Raw genomic sequence first — 16,263 nt, forward strand, 5'->3', positions numbered from 1 at the left:
ATTTGGCATGGTTATCATACACCAAAATGGCCTGGAGGAATCAATGTTGTTAAAAATAAGTGTTAGAATTTGTCCCTCGTTTTGGTACTAAATGGCTCTTTCCAGGGTCCTGGCCCATGGACTAGTGTCCCTAAGACATTGACACGAGAAACAAGCAAGCCCACTTCTTCTCCATCCTCAACTGTTGACAGACTTAATCGAACCATTTGGAGAAATGTTGTAGACAAAAAATACCATAATAGACCATTTTACAGTTGTCTGCTCAGTGACCTGGCCTTTGGATAGCAGCGAGGCTGGAGTTGACCTTGTTTTGAGAGAGACCTCACTTTCTTTGAGTAACACAAGTTGTCCTGATGCTAACTAGGTGCATTTACATGACAAAAGCAATGAGGTCTGGTACAAAACAAGGTCAACGCCAGCCTCGCTACCATCCGAAGGCCAGGTCACTGAGCAGACAACTGTAAAATGGTCTATTGAGATTTAGAGATTTCTTTTGTCCAGTTTCACTACATGAATTACGACCACAGTACCCGCGGTTACTCGACATTCTATCATCCTTGCACACCACGATATGGCCTCTTGCAGCGCCTCCCACAAAGCACCAACAAACAGATAATCAGAGAGAATCAACTTTAGCCTCTAGCCTCTAGCACTGTGCCTACTGCTCAGCTGAAGAATGGAGGCATCTCCCCAGGGGGGAGGGGGCGTGATAGTGGTGAGTTAAGCGTGTCATAGTGATTTGGGTATCCCCGAGTTTTGGGTAAACGGGGATACCCAGACCACTGTGACAGCGGGAATTGTCTCGTTCCCTCGAGGGAGAGATTGAGTTCCAGTTTGCGTACTGAAGACTTTAGTGTTGCCCCTTTGTAACGTCTGCAGGATGACAGGTAGGGTATGTCAAAGTGTTCGCTTCGGTCTTATCCTTTTGCCTGGAATCCGCCGTGCGGGGGGGGGGGGGGGAGGAATGAGAAAAATAAAAAACTTGTTATAATGCGTGAATTCTAAGGCGAAGAACAACAGTGTTATGCTGGAGCTTGAAGGTAATGTAGATATCATATAAACACGGTTTTGACGACCATAAACACGCCAATTCACCTTCTTTCTTGAATGACTAAACTGCTTTGGTAACAGCTGCATAGCTTACTAGGACACTGCATTTTCTGACTTTTTTGGTCACTGGTTAAAACGTAGGTGCTGATTGGTGAATGAAATTCCGGGGGGGAAACTCCCATATAAAAAGGACGGGCTAAAAACGCGGTTTTGGCACCTGTTGGGGTGTTCAGCCTCAAAAGGTCCACAGCGGGAGCTTTTGCGGTACCTCGCAGGGTATTGAGCCGAAAAAGTATGACAGGAGATAATTTGTTGTTTTATTTAATAGGGGTGAAAAACATTGCAAGACACACCCACAAAGCAAGATCTTGTTATCTCTTAGAGGCTCTTTTCAAAATTTCCGATGAGCACTCCTGTCGTTTTTATATGGGAGTCTCCCTCCCGGGATGTAATTATTGCATTCGAACTTTGTCGTGTAGAAGACGCATACCTCTACGATCCTTACGTGCGGCAAAAAGTTCATGGAAAGCTTTTTTTTTGCCCGTTTTTTTTCCTTCTGAGAAAAATGAATGAAAATCATATCGTAAGGAACTGCACACAACGACATGAACTACAGTCTAAATTTAGCCCGATTTTGTCGTTTTGTCGCATACGACAAAAATTGGGCTTTGTCACTCGATTGTCACCAAGATGCCTTACACGACCCCTGCGACAATCGCAGCGACAGACAACGTTAATTGATGAAAGTTGTGAGAAATACTTGCATTGCATAACGCGAGCATGAGACCCATTGAACAAAGTTGTGTAATAGGTCTAATAGGTCCTCGGAAATGTTTACAACACTTAGCTTGGGTGTTAAGTTTCAGGCGTTACACATGCTGATAACACAGCGTCAAACCTTGTTTTATGAAGAAGCTGTTCAGTGTACAGTCGAGATAATCCACCTTCTCCCACAGCTTCAGGGCACCAAGTGTCAAGTTTGCAAAATGTGTTTATAACTGTTTCGTGTCAAATTGTAACCATCATGTCCTTTTAAATTATTAACGAAACAGCTTAAAAGCACCGGCTGGTTGACATCATAATTCATCATTTCAGAAGAATACTAGAGTTCTGGGTTTGTTGTTTGAGCTGTATGTGCAGATCCAAGACAAGCAACAAAGGGAAAAACATAGTATTCAACTGCGTATTTTTTTCCGGATCCGTGATCGGGCGAAAACGCTAAACGCCTGCAACTTTAATCACGACTGGTGCGAGTTGTGAGTAGATACATTTTATGCATGCAAATGTCAACCGAACTAACAAATTGGGTCAAATTGTTAATTGATGCATTGGTGATTGTCCGGTTGTCAAAAGCGGTAAATAGTTACATTGATAACAAGTTCACTGAAATACATTTGAGTATGGCAACCGCGTGTTTTCATATGCACTCAGCAAGAAGTGCTATCCGTTAAATTAACTACAAACTGTTCCATATGATTCCAGTTCATTCTGCTTTGTAATATTTTCAGAACCCATACGTGGCTGATCGTGTGAGGGCAGGCGATGACGTCATATTCTACCCACTCATTTGACTCCTTCACTTGATGATAAGGGTTTCGTGTTACTACAAAATCACAATAAAAGACTGCGGGAGAGTATGTGGTCAACCAACAAAACAACTGTTCAAAACAAAGGGAATCAAAAGCACCTAGCCGAAACATTCGATCAACAGACTTGGGTATCAAGATGAAGTTTCATGTCTTTGTATTGATGTTACTCTCAGTAACACAGTATTCTATAGCACGGAGTGTGGTGCAACACGGCTCGCAGCAAAGAAACCGGTGGACTGCTGAAAAACGAGGTGGGTTTCAATGTTGCTTCCGAGAGCATTTAGTGAGAAGACCAAAACGAACGGCTTAAAACAATTAGGTAATCATAGAAATAAGGCGTTGCTAAGATTTGACAGTAAAGCTTATTAGTGAAAAAGCTTTTCAGATAACCTCAGCATTATTGATAAATGAACTCGACTTAAGACCAAGTAAAAGTGTTATGCCTACTGCAGTCTATACTTCTCATTAAAAGTTATTATGTAAACTCTTTTTACCATGATCATCCACCGATCAATAATTAATTTACATGACTTATCTCAATTTACATGGTTTAACTCAAGACAACATGGAGTTGTTTTCTATTCAAGAGATACAATAGACGATTATTTCAGGTTTATTTGTATTATAAAAGAAACTTCGCGTGGCTTCATTGTATTGTTTTCACTGGCGTTTGTATTTCACTACTGCTAGACCTTTAACACCGTAAATGTCGCAATCTTTTCTTTGATAAACTGTTATTAGATGTGATAATTGTTCTTTGAATAATTTTCATGATCATGAAGTCTATAGCGTTTTGAAAAGTAAACCATCGCTAGACGATTCCAGAAGGTGGGTTATTTGGCCAGCCATCGAGATCAACCGTCCGTGAATTCCAACTTGTATAAGAGTAAAACATGTTGAAGCAAAGGAATTTTATTCAAGCTCCTATGTATCACGTCTTTTGTCACATTAATATCTACCCTCGCAATGCAATCATGTCCGGGACAATGCCCTGACCCGATGCTGGTGAAACTTTATAGTGCAGCAAGTCTGTTCCTGGGTGTTACCAAAAGCAATCTTGGAGTACCGACAGTTCAAAGAATAAAATTCCATGAAGCGCATCACGTTATCAAATTCTTACCAAACAAGCCAAGAAATGTCATAATGGATCCTTTCTTAACGGATTCAGTTGGTTAATTATGGATCATTCTTAGTCTAATTTGATTCAATTTGCTTGACAGTGTTGCTATTTTATTATTATGAATTGTTTTGTTACAAGTCATCTTAAGTTGTCATGCTTGACAACTTTTCACCCTATTATACATGCTTACAATCGCCTGCTCTCTTTTCCGTTGCCGTAGATATTCAACGAGGACGTAAATTTCAATTAGCGATTAAACAGTTACATAAGGTCTCAACTAGCTTCAGTCAACAAAAGCCCACAACTGGCAATTCACACGCACGTGAGCGGTTTGCGACAGCCAAGGGCGGACTGAGAATTATGACAACAATTTGTAAGAAGATTGGAGATGTCAGTGTTATTTCCAATATATCATTTTAAATTAAAAGACGTGATGATAACTGTTCCATCTCTTGCCACTTTTAAATGCTGGAAAGGACAACAACAACCGTTTAGGTAAGGCAAACATATTCCGGAAGTTCCTAGCCTCCGACGCAGTGCATACGTGCCTTGGCCCCGACCCAAAGGACGTTTGCAATGGCTAAGGCGTCCATCTGGCAGAAAATCAGGAATTTGTTTCCACGCGGTACAACTTGGTTGCATTTGAGAATATTTTGACAAGTCTACAACACGAATTTTTCGGATCAAGTAGGGCTAAAACTTGCTTGCGTTTATCGCATTCAACGCCACGGATATCGTTTTAAACCCCAACATCCAAGTCGCTACTATGATAAAACTGTTCACATTATTCCATGACTCTAGCGCCCACAACAAAAGTAGCTTGCGACTAAATTGAGCCATCGTAATCGGTGGTAAGCGGTCGGAAATAATCCCAGAACATCGCAGAAATCTGATACATGTCCATTTTATTCCAAACAATTTCAGTATTACCTTTTTATCCTTGACTCCCGGGGGAGAGGGGTTACTCTACAAAGTTTTATACTGGGAGGTTCCGCCCCCGGGTCAAACCCCTTACCCTTTTGTATACCATTTTGACAGAAAAGGTAGCCCTTTCACATACCTACTGAAGAACACTGCGTCCCTTTTCTAAACCCTTGGAGAGGAGTTAACGGACAATATTACGGAAAAACATCAAGTATTACATGATACTCGGCTGGGATAAGGAGGGTCTGTTCAGATTTCCCTACCCTTTAGTAAACTTCAACTTGTGAAATCCCTAGCCTTAAATTTAAGCAAGACTATCTACTACATGATTGAAGCTGGCGAGGACTGGCTTGAATTGAAAATATGTCAAGTGATACCTTCTCATTCGTGGGCTAAGTATCCTGTTACTTCCTGTGACTGACTATTGAAATGACAAGAAATATGATCGGGTAGTCTTTCATCACAATTAACAAGAATATTAGGCGCACATATCAGTTGCAGCCCTTCTACGCTGGCACAGTAATCCGTCGCACGGCAGTTCTAAGTACGCAAAAATAACGCAGCCATTTATTGCTATTCAAGATTTTGTGCTAGTACTTCACGTCTCTATCTACACCTAATTGGCATCAAAAGTCTAAAAATATTTTAGGGACAGTAACTTTGGAGTGGTAAAGGTAAGGTAAAGTCTGCATGCGAGCCAAGTGGCCCATCAGGCCGGAGCTTATCCCGGTTTCTGTAGCATGAAGCGACTGGGAGAATTTCTACTCCCCCCTGGATGGGATGCTAGTAACCCCCAGCATTAAGTTCGGCGGTACCCATTTATACACCTGGGTGGAGAGAGGTATTGTGAGAGTAAAGTGTCTTGCCCAAGAACACAACACAATGTCCCCGGCCAGGGCTCGAACCCGGACCGCTCGATCCGGAGACGAGCGCACTAACCATGAGGCCACCGCGCCTCCCACTTACTTTGGAGTGGAACCAGCTCTAATTGTAACTTCTATCCGTGTGATAATTTGACAAAGATATTTTTTTCTTGCAGTTAAAAGCACAAGGATTTTTGAAGGCGACATATTGCTGGACCAGACCACAGAGGACCTACTCAGGAACCTACGGAGGCGCAAAGTTCGTAGTGCCATTTCCACTCCAAATCGAAAATGGCCTTCCGACAAGATATCGTATAACTTTGGAGCAGTTAGTAAGAGGCTGTCCTTATTCGTTATGATACTCCTAAGCGCCGGTTCAGACCTAGCCTATGTGTAGCCGTACCCACCCCCCGAGGAAAAACGGGAGGGAGGGAACGTTCCCTCCCTCCCGTTTTTCCCGGGGGGTGGGTACGGCTACACGTAGGCTAGTTCAGACCGATACCAAACCTTACCACTTACTTTCAGGTTCGTCTGTTAAGGAAGCTGTTAAAAATGCAATCCTTGAACTTGAAAAGCACACGTGCATCAGATTTGTTCCAAGGAAACAAGAAAAGGACTACATCCACATCGTGTCTCATGGAACAAAGTAAGTGCTATGAGTGCCAAGTCTTTTCTGTCCCCATAAATATTTATAAATCGACGAAAGAAGTTCATCAGCATGTTTAGTGTCCCCCTCTTACTGTGGTGATAACCATACTTTTTGTCATTACCTTTTCCTCTTTATTATTAAGTGACTGATTGACTACTGACTGACTGACTCACTCACTCACTGAGTGACTGACCGACCGACTGATTGAGTAAATGGAGTGACAGACGGACGGACGGACTGACTGACAGACTGACGGAAGAACGGAAGTACGGACAAACTGACTAACCATCTGGCTTGCTGACTGACCGTCGTTAGTTGTTCTTTTGTGCTCTGTTTCTTATTAAAATTATTTAAACCCAGGATATCAATTGATTATCTATTGACAGTTGCTGGTCGTCTATCGGTCGCAATGGTGGTAAACAAAGACTATCTCTAGGGAAAGGTTGTGAGCGGAAAGGTGTCGCCTTACATGAACTTATGCACGTCCTGGGATTCTTCCATGAACAGTCCCGGCTTGACAGAGATAAATATGTCACTGTTTACTGGAGTAATGTTGACAAAGGTGAGATGCTGAAGGATGTGGCTGTGCTCCTTGAAGAACAATCATGCTGACTGCTGACAAGTTACAATTGATAATTTGATGGTAGTAGAAAGTCATCTAAGTTTCACTTTCACTGTTTTATAGGCGTTTGAACAGAAAAATTTGTGGCACTAGTTGCAGTAATTTCTTAGCCATTTCATCAATGTATCTTGTTGTATTTTTAGACCAACACTATAACTTTCAAAAATACAGCCACGGAGAAGCGGACCCTTTGGATCTTCCGTATGACTATGGCTCCATAATGCACTATCCAAAATATGCCTTCAGTAGCAATGGCAACCCAACGATCGTACCAAAAGATAAAAACGCCTCCATCGGCCAGCGTGTCGCACTGAGCAAAATAGACATAAAAAAGATCAACAAGTTTTACAAATGTTCTTCTTTCACCACAGCAAGCACGACTACAGAGGCTACAACCACAGGTAAACTGGTCCTGATACGGCTAGGGATTAAATACTTAAAGACCAGTAGTTAACTAGTGATTACGTTTTTAAATAGTTCAATTTGACTTCCTGCGTAATAATTGGATATTCCTAGGTGCTGATAAGTGATAAGTAAGAGACGTCTGAACATGACTTGTTGCATACTAGACTAGTATACCAGAATGCTCCCAACGGTGTTTTGTGATTCTCTGGACGATAAATATTTTCTAAGTTCATAACCCAACATGAGTTTCGTCACCAAAAAAAGCACATTAAGGTCGTTAAAGTACAAACGTAATTGGCTGAAGCACCCCGGGAAAGCACCAGGGAACATATTGGTCACTTCCTGGTCTCAAAGGATGATTTAAGATTTTTCCAAATGAAACTGATTTATCGCCGTTCTGTTTGCTTCTATAGTTTGCCTCCTCTGACTATTTTGTTTTAAAACAGAAAACCAAATCCCTGCTGTGTTTATATTTACTAAATATGAATAATAACTACGAAAGAAAACGTCATCAAAAATGTTCGGTGTGTAGCCAGGCATGTTAAAAATTGGTAAAAAAGGAAAGGAATTAAATGGTTGTCACTGGCTAAAAATATGGTTATCGGACGTTTCGGCCACTACTGTTGCCTTCTTCAGCAAAAGATGGAAAATGCAAATGTTAAACGGCGTCCTGCTAGAATATGTAAAAGATGTGTGATAAAACTAAATGAGCAATAGTCTCTAGAGTATTCTTAATGAGTGTAAAAATTCTTAATGCCATTGTACACGTTCGGTAGCGCTATGTGTTCGTTTATAGCGTTCCTGTCTCGCACGGAATGCCAAGCTTCAAGAATTAGTCTTTGTTTCCATACTGATGATCTGTCGACAATTTCAACGTTCTCCAAATCTATTTGGTGACCGTTGAGCATATGGTGTTTGGCCAATAAAGAGTTTTTGTTCAATGTTGCTATAGCCTTTGCGTGTTCTTTCATACGTGTTTTTAACGCGCGTGATGACTGACCAACATAAACACAGTCACAATCTTTACATTTGATCTTGTAAACAATGCCTCTGGAAGCCTCTTTCTCGATCTTGTCTTTAGGTTTTTTGAGTATGTTCGAGATGGTACGAATAGGTCGCCCATAAACCTATTCGTACCATCTCGAACATACTCAAAAAACCTAAAGACAAGATCGAGAAAGAGGCTTCCAGAGGCATTGTTTACAAGATCAAAGGTAAAGATTGTGACTGTGTTTATGTTGGTCAGTCATCACGCGCGTTAAAAACACGTATGAAAGAACACGCAAAGGCTATAGCAACATTGGACAAAAACTCTTTATTGGCCAAACACCATATGCTCAACGGTCACCAAATAGATTTGGAGAACGTTGAAATTGTCGACAGTTCATCAGTATGGAAACAAAGACTAATTCTTGAAGCTTGGCATTCTTTGCGAGACAGGAACGCTATAAACGAACACATAGCGCTACCGAACGTGTACAATGGCATTAAGAATTTTTACACTCATTAAGAATACTCTAGAGACTATTGCTCATTTAGTTTTATCACACATCTATTACATATTCTAGCAGGACGCCGTTTAACATTTGCATTTTCCATCTTTTGCTGAAGAAGGCAACAGTAGTGGCCGAAACGTGCGATAACCATATTTTTAGCCAGTGACAACCATTTAATTCCTTTCCTTTTTTACCAATTTTTAAAACGTCATCAGTTTACGACGAAGTTCGCTTAAATGAACCGTCAGTAGAAATCAGAAAAAACTCTCCTAATGTAGGACCCCTGTGACGAAATTAATATGAAAGGCTGATTTTCAACAGACCGAAGTAGGGCCATGGCCCAAACGTCTGTGTTACCTCTGCTGACTATTTTGTTGTTTTGAACTGAACAGAAAACCAAATTAATCCGCGCTGTTTATATTTTACCAAATATGGCCAGATGTTGACTTTTATTAAAGAGCTTATTCAGCCATTTTATGACTAATACAAGATCAGTTCTGGCACTACTCAGTCAAATGATGCAGAATTATTTTATGTTCGTTACATCATCAGATCGTCCCGTGATAAGCTTCTGCAGGAACAGAAGCAGTTATTGCTATTTGTGGGCGTATGTGGGATACTGCCGGCACCGGAATGAAGGCTACACCAAGTACATGCAAATCAACTGTAGGAAAAGCTGTAATTTGTGCTGAAACAAGGCCGCCTCTCACAACAGGTATATATACAGCTGGATCTAGAGTTACTACTACTTTTGGTTGGATATGTTAGCCAAGGAATAATTACTTTCGAAGATATATTTGTGGCTCGAGCTCATCTTTTCGTCTAAACGTGAGAATAAGAATCAGTTATATTATTTTCGCAGGATCACAGAAACTTTCATCACTTGTTTTTCATTAAAAAATGCTGTGTTCGTTTCCCTGTTGTTCCGAGCTCGAAAGGCGTTTTGTTCAGTTTTACTGGCTATCTTCAAAAGTTAGGAACTAAAAACATGGCGATCGTTGATTCTGCTTTGCATACATCTCCTTTGATGACACCTACTAGGAACTTGTTTTAACCAGGGTTTCTTTTGTTTCAGAATGGACTATTATGGAAGACAGCATTATGGTGGATTGCAAAGAAAGTGACATCAAGATACATACATATTAACGGATGCCTTTCTTAGGGCGTGTTAAGGGGTATATCCAATAAGTAACTGATACAGAGATTGTAAGTCAGCATGATACTCGGAAAATATGGGTTAGTGACCAAGTGTGTGGTCAAGATGGCTGGATATTGGCCAAGTTCTTTTTTTTGCGTGTTTATGGATCGAGACGGAGCCGAGGTCCATAAACTCGCAAAAAATGAACGAGGCCAATATCAAACCATCTTGACCGAACAAGATTGGTCAATAAAGGATTTATTATATGGCTTTCGGGGAAATTTTTCTTGCGGGACTCGGCGGGTGGTCCCGAGCGGGCAAGATAGCTTTATCTTGCTTGCTTGGGTAGCCAATCACAGCGTAGGATTTTGACCCATCTTGCCCGCTCACGGAACTAGCCATATAATGTGATAAGTTACTTAGTAAGGATTACTACATGTCTTACTGTTTATCATGCAGGGGCGTAGCCAGGATTTTTCAAAGGGGGTCACGCTGTGTCAAAGTGAGGGTACTCATCAGATTCTCATGTCGTTTTCGCCACCTGTTGTAGGTTGTTCGCTCAAAAAAGCTCACAAAAGCCGGGGGGGTCACGGGCACCCCAGGAGCCCCCCTACCTACGCCCCTGTTATGATATCAGTGTTTTGATTACCTTCATGTACTAGGTGTCTAGAATTATTAGATTGAAAAACTTAAGAAAAAATCATTGTCACTCGTGAATTGAACATGGAGCCAGTTGCAGTGTGACGGAGCCTACGACTAATGACAAGCAAGTTGCTAAATAATATAATCTGCTATCTGATAAACTTATGTACCAACTGTAAAGTGCTGATGATAATTGTGATTCGAAACGGTGGACACGATGCTTCCCAGGTACTTTGCTGAACATTTACCTACTTGTTACCTCTACTGAACTTGAACTGTTGACTTACTGATAAGAAACTGTATTTAAGAATTCATCAGTTTATGTGAACTCGACCCCGGACTTTTATTGATTGTTTGCAGGCTGGCCATTTATTTATTTCTTGTATAAAGCTTGCAGTAATCACAGATAAGTTAAACAGTTCTACTGTTTCATTGTATACTGACTGTATGGATATTTAAATTGTACATGGTGTATTTTCGAAAGAATTTCAGTGAAGACAATATTTAACCTTATTATTCCACTTTTACGCCATTTTACCATAGTAGGTCAAGAGATCGCGCAAAATATGAGCCCATATTGCACTGTAGAGTCGTATTTTGTTTGTGCCACTCGTACATGCCCTATGCGATCGGTAGGAGTTTCGAATGATGAAAATGATGCAGGATTCATGTCAAAATCTAGGAACCGAAACACTAGAAAATGACATAATAGTGGAATAAAAAATACTGTATTCGATGGTTTAACACATAAAACGCGCCGACATTTTACTGATTGTTCGTATACTACACATATAATATCCCCGCCTATACTATGTTAAATCATCGAAAAAGGTGTATGTATTTTACAATCACCACCTTCACTTTTTAGAGGATTTTTCAGCTTTATAGCTTCATTTATTACTGAGATTGTTTAGCTAATTGAGCAGACTCATAAACAACGAGAAACGTTATAGTCACATTCTTGGGCGGATCTAGCGGGGGAATCGGTCGAACCCCCTGCAGGCCCCCCCCCCCCCCCTACATTAAAAAGAAATAAATGAGACGTGAGAGTACCGGAAATCTCATTTGACGACGACCTCAATGTTAAAACTTTCCTGGGGAAGGATGCTCCCGGAACTCCCTACAGAAGACCGCCTTCAGCTGTCCGTATCTCGAACCCCCTTCTCTAAAATCCTGTATCTCCCCAGACGTTGTTGTATTCTGAATGGCAATGGGCATCTTTATCGTTGACTCGTACGTGAGTGGATTGTGCATTGCTAAACAAAATAACTAATTGATTCGAACGTTCGTGAAATTCAGTTAAGGTATTTTAAGAAGTATAAGAAATAAAGTTATTCAAAGTCGATTTTATTGCGTGTTCCACTGATCTGTTTCTTAACAACTGCACCGATCTAGATCATGGTATCTTGTCTGATATCACGATTTGAGCACCTTGTTTCTTACTCGCTTTTTCGATATCGTGTCAACTACTGCAGGGAATAGCGGAGGCGCCGTGGCCTCATAGTTAGTGCGCTCGCCTCCGGATCGAGCGGTCCCGGTCGAGCCCTGACTGGAGACATTGGGTTGTGACCTTGACGAGGTGACATGCTTCTGATTAGACTGATTCGTCTAAGCTTTCTTTACATATCCTTACGCATAATTAATAACAATAATGATGATTACACAACCACTCGGCGTGAAACGAAAAGACGCTGTAACAGCTTCGGCGTTAACCTGACTTCGCTCAGCTTATATACGAATGGGAAACTTAAAACCAGGTAAAAGGTTGATTCGGTGACTGGGGCTGTTGCCTTAAAGTGCTCTTCCCGGCTGAATGTCGGCGGGGGTTTTCTTCCTATCCCACAAGGCCAGGGAGTAGAGTCTAGACTAAACTCAGTCCCAAGATAAATCGGTACCCGGTCAGTAAAATTTGCTATGGGGCTTGGGAGCAAATGAAGGCTTTCTATTCCTGCTAGTTTTTAAAGAACGGCTATTACCATTTAAAAGCAGCGTTTTAAGCCATGCAAACCGTTGCGTGTTTGCAACAACCTGCAAAACATCTCGAACTGCAATTGTTTAATTTTAACTCCGGTAAAACACTAGGAAAGGTGCACCAAAAAAGAAACATAAAATGAGAGCGGCTTACCTTGTCGTGCATTCCTTCTTGACCAACTGAAACATGTTCCTCAGACAAAACGCCTGAAAACATTGCACCAATGATGATGCCAAAGCCCAAGAAGTTCACAAGCCAGCATTGCGTGCCAAAATTTGCCCGTTTCTCGATCAGGTGATCAGCCTCAATGGAAGTCTACACCAAGAATATCAACCTCGTTCCCAGGGTCCTCTCTCTTCCTCCCTCGAGAAACTTTCTCGAAGAAGGAAGAGAGAGAACCCTGTGAACGAGGTTGAGAAAATATCAAACATTAGCTATAGTAAGAACTGGGCGACTTCCGCCTCTGTTGATTATCAACGTTTCTAGTTCCAGAAAATAATCCCATGTCGTATATGCTTTGGACAAAAGAGAATTTCCAGTTTTGCTGAAGCAGTGTATAGATTTTGTGCTGCACGAAACCTTGGCCGAGGCGTACATTGCACCATGAGACAAAGGAATAACCCAGCGGTGACCAACACTGAGATACAGAAAACGTTTTTGCTTCTATGTATTTATAGATAACCAGCCACAGGCGAGTGTTTCCAGAGCTATTTCGAGTTCACCCTTTGGAGTGTTTGTATTATTTAATAGAAACATTAAGGAAATGCTTTATATTACTTTAAGAAATCACTGAAAAAAGAGAAAGGGAAAATCAGTCAATATTCTAAGATAACAAACAGGGAAACACCATATCAGCTCGAGAGCTGCAGTCCTGCACTCCCGGGCTTGCACTCTAACCCAGTCCCTCCCTAACGGGAGTGAAGCAATTGCCGCGTAAATCGCGACTGTCACAGCACGATACCATGCAAAATATTTTAAATTTCACAAAGTATCCTACTCTTCGTTATCGACTTTCACAAGCTTCCCACAAACTGGGTACTTAGCTAACCTCTGACGTAATATGGAAATTCTCTTTTATTGAAAAACACTGATGTTTTTAAAGAAGAAAAATTACAATAAGCAATAATCACGGCTTCTTTAATTGAACATAATTCTGACAGTAACTTTTCACAAAGATCTTTTCTCCGGAATTCACGCTCTCAGCAGAAAGGTTGTTTAAAAACTGTTCACCAACGCTGTAAGATTGTCGATAGATATAAGCCAACCTTTTCGTGACCCTTTTCTAGTCTCCTGCGCAGCATCTACGTCACCGTTTCGTGACGTACGCCCAAACGATTGAAATTAACACTTTCCCTGATAAAGAAATAAATCGGAAATTTTACCACGCAATTAATCTGAGGTAATTGAACGAACAGTTACAAGCTGCCATTAACACTTTCCCTGAAAAGCAAATTAACCAGAACATGTTTCGATGTTTTAAACATTATCATCAGCCATAATGAATATATAAGGTTTACAGAAAGATCGTTGTTATATATGTAACAGCCTATACAATGACCCTTTATAAATTTAAATTAACGTAAAATGCAAACTTATTTAAACTAACCCATAAAAATTTTGAAAAGAACAATCGTGAAAAACCACTAAGCTGAAATAGATACATTTAAAAGTGTAACGATAAATTGACATGCTCAACTTGTTTGTTGAGTTCTGGATTTAACCGTTCCATATGAAAACTCTCCTTGATTTTAAGTTGTGAGAAAGTCTTAGCAAAATCAATAATTTTATAACTGGAGGCATCACAATTGTCTCGACATTGCTCAGAACAATGGAGATGTTTAAAAACAAGGGAATTTTTGTCCCAAAAAAGATGTTCATTAACACGTGTGTGAAAATGCCTATTAGTTTCACCAATATAACGAGCTCCACAGCTCGCACACGTAAACTGGTACACCACACGTGATTTAAGAGACTCGGGAATAAAATCTTTAGGACTAAACATACTGCTAAGTTTGAAAGGAGAGAATATAACTTTTACATTTAAATCTTTGCAATACTTATTAATAATAGATGAAATATTATGAAATGTATCTATTTCAGCTTAGTGGTTTTTCACTATTGTTCTTTTCAAAATTTTTATTGGTTAGTTTAAATAAGTTTGCATTTTACGTTAATTTAAATTGATAAAGGCTCATTGTATAGGCTGTTACATAAATAATAACGATCTTTCTGTAAACCTTATATATTCATTATGGCTGATGATGATGTTTGAAACATCGAAACATGTTCCGAAAACTGAAAAGCGTTGTTGTATTTTTAAAAATATTTACAACACTTGTGCTATCAAGACCCTTTGGCAAAATTAACCAGAAGTTTTAACAACCATTTAATTTGTGAGTTACTCTGACTACAGCAGAGTTCCATTTTCAGAGAATCGCAGTTACGTAATACGTTGTCCTAGAGATGTCAATCGATACGTGCGCTCGCAAAACACATGATCGACAGACGACCAACCCCTAATTTGCGTAATCTGAATCCGTAACTTGCTTACGCAACTCACGAGTTAATAGACCAATTTCGATATATTAAAATTCAGCATACCACAATAGACCTCAGAACCTCCCCAGAGCCTCGTACTGAGGTCCATTGTTTTAGGCTGAATTTTAATTTATCGAAATTGATCTATTGACAAGTAGCCACATGTACACGTTCTGTGCATTCCATTTCCTCATTGTCACAGAAATCATTTCAGACGAATAGCAATGATTAAATCAAAGCTGACAGCAAGTGGCTTTATAGTTTTAATATCAATGCGAGTGCAATTAAGGATTTACAGTAAGAGTGATATTTGAAAATTCTCTTAAAATTGCACAAGCTTTTAGGCGCGTGCAATTTGAAAGAATTTTCAAATATCACGAGTAGTGTAAATATTATTCCAAAATGGCCGCCATTTAAGTATTCTTTTGTTTACTTGGAAAATAGCCCTTGTTGCCTCGTTCTTAAACTTGAAATTCAAAAGAATATTTTCCCTTAAAAGAGGCAACAAGGGCTCATTTTCAAGTAAACAAAAGAATACCAAAATGGCGGCCATTTTGGCATAAGGTGTATTGCTCGAGCCTTATTCAATTACGTATTTATTGTATGGGTATTACCTGATTGGGGAAATTATGAAAGCATGTGCGTTCATTTGCATTGCAGTGCACATTAAAAATTAGCGATAAATTAGCCTGCTCTCAGCCAATCACAACGAAGTAATTTTCTCAGTGATATATAGAGGATATTACACGGTGGCGAGAAGATATGAATTTTATGTTTGAGTGGCAAGAACAATATCTCACGTGCGAGGGTAGCGAACGAGTGAGATATTGTTCTTGCCACGAGAACACAAAATTCATATCTTCAAGCTAATGTGTAATGTTCTTTTTATTATATAGACGCACTGATGACGGCGGTGTCGCCAAAACCTGGATCGGACCGGATCACGGACCGGATCACGGATCGGATCAGGGATCAGATCACGGACCGGATCGCAGAAAAAAAAACAAAGTTTAAATAAAAAAAAATAAAAAAAAAATTAAATCGTTTATAAGATAATAATAATAAAAAAAATAAAAGTGGAAAACTAAAATATGTTAAATGAAAATAAGAACCCCGAATTTGACGCAATGACATGTTAATTTGAGAGAATGACAAGAGGTAATTTAAAAAGCCACATAAGCACCTAATTTACGACGAATTTAAATTGTAATGAACAGGTAGATGTAGTTATATTTGAACGTTAGTTGGCTCGAAG

The 16,263-nt window shown here is 40.1% G+C and overlaps 2 protein-coding genes across 2 annotated transcripts in view; one reads left to right on the forward strand and one right to left on the reverse strand.

Annotated features, from left to right (window-relative positions):
* The window catches only part of LOC145482621 (uncharacterized), a 148,008-nt gene that overhangs the window by 118,018 nt on the left and 13,727 nt on the right, over positions 1 to 16,263 (reverse strand). The window lies entirely within an intron of this gene.
* On the forward strand, positions 2,671 to 11,499 carry LOC145481668 (hatching enzyme 1.2-like). The gene is made up of 7 exons (XM_081460191.1): positions 2,671 to 2,890; positions 5,723 to 5,878; positions 6,072 to 6,192; positions 6,582 to 6,757; positions 6,961 to 7,218; positions 9,271 to 9,433; positions 9,794 to 11,499. The coding sequence occupies exons 1-6, from the start codon at positions 2,776 to 2,778 to the stop codon at positions 9,408 to 9,410; spliced, it is 966 nt and encodes a 321-aa protein (XP_081316317.1). The 5' UTR covers positions 2,671 to 2,775; the 3' UTR covers positions 9,411 to 9,433; positions 9,794 to 11,499.

Source organism: Orbicella franksi, chromosome 3, assembly GCF_964199315.1.
Source record: "Orbicella franksi chromosome 3, jaOrbFran1.1, whole genome shotgun sequence".
In the NCBI taxonomy this organism is placed as follows: Eukaryota; Metazoa; Cnidaria; class Anthozoa; order Scleractinia; family Merulinidae; genus Orbicella; species Orbicella franksi.

What these genes read in the sequence shown, in the direction of transcription:
- LOC145481668 (XM_081460191.1), top strand. Translation starts at nt 2,776, where the DNA reads ATGAAGTTTCATGTCTTTGTATTGATGTTACTCTCAGTAACACAGTAT. An exon ending in GTATAACTTTGGAGCAGTTA is followed by an intron (nt 5,879 to 6,071) that starts GTAAGAGGCTGT and finishes ACTTACTTTCAG; the next exon opens with GTTCGTCTGTTAAGGAAGCT. An exon ending in CTGGAGTAATGTTGACAAAG is followed by an intron (nt 6,758 to 6,960) that starts GTGAGATGCTGA and finishes TTGTATTTTTAG; the next exon opens with ACCAACACTATAACTTTCAA.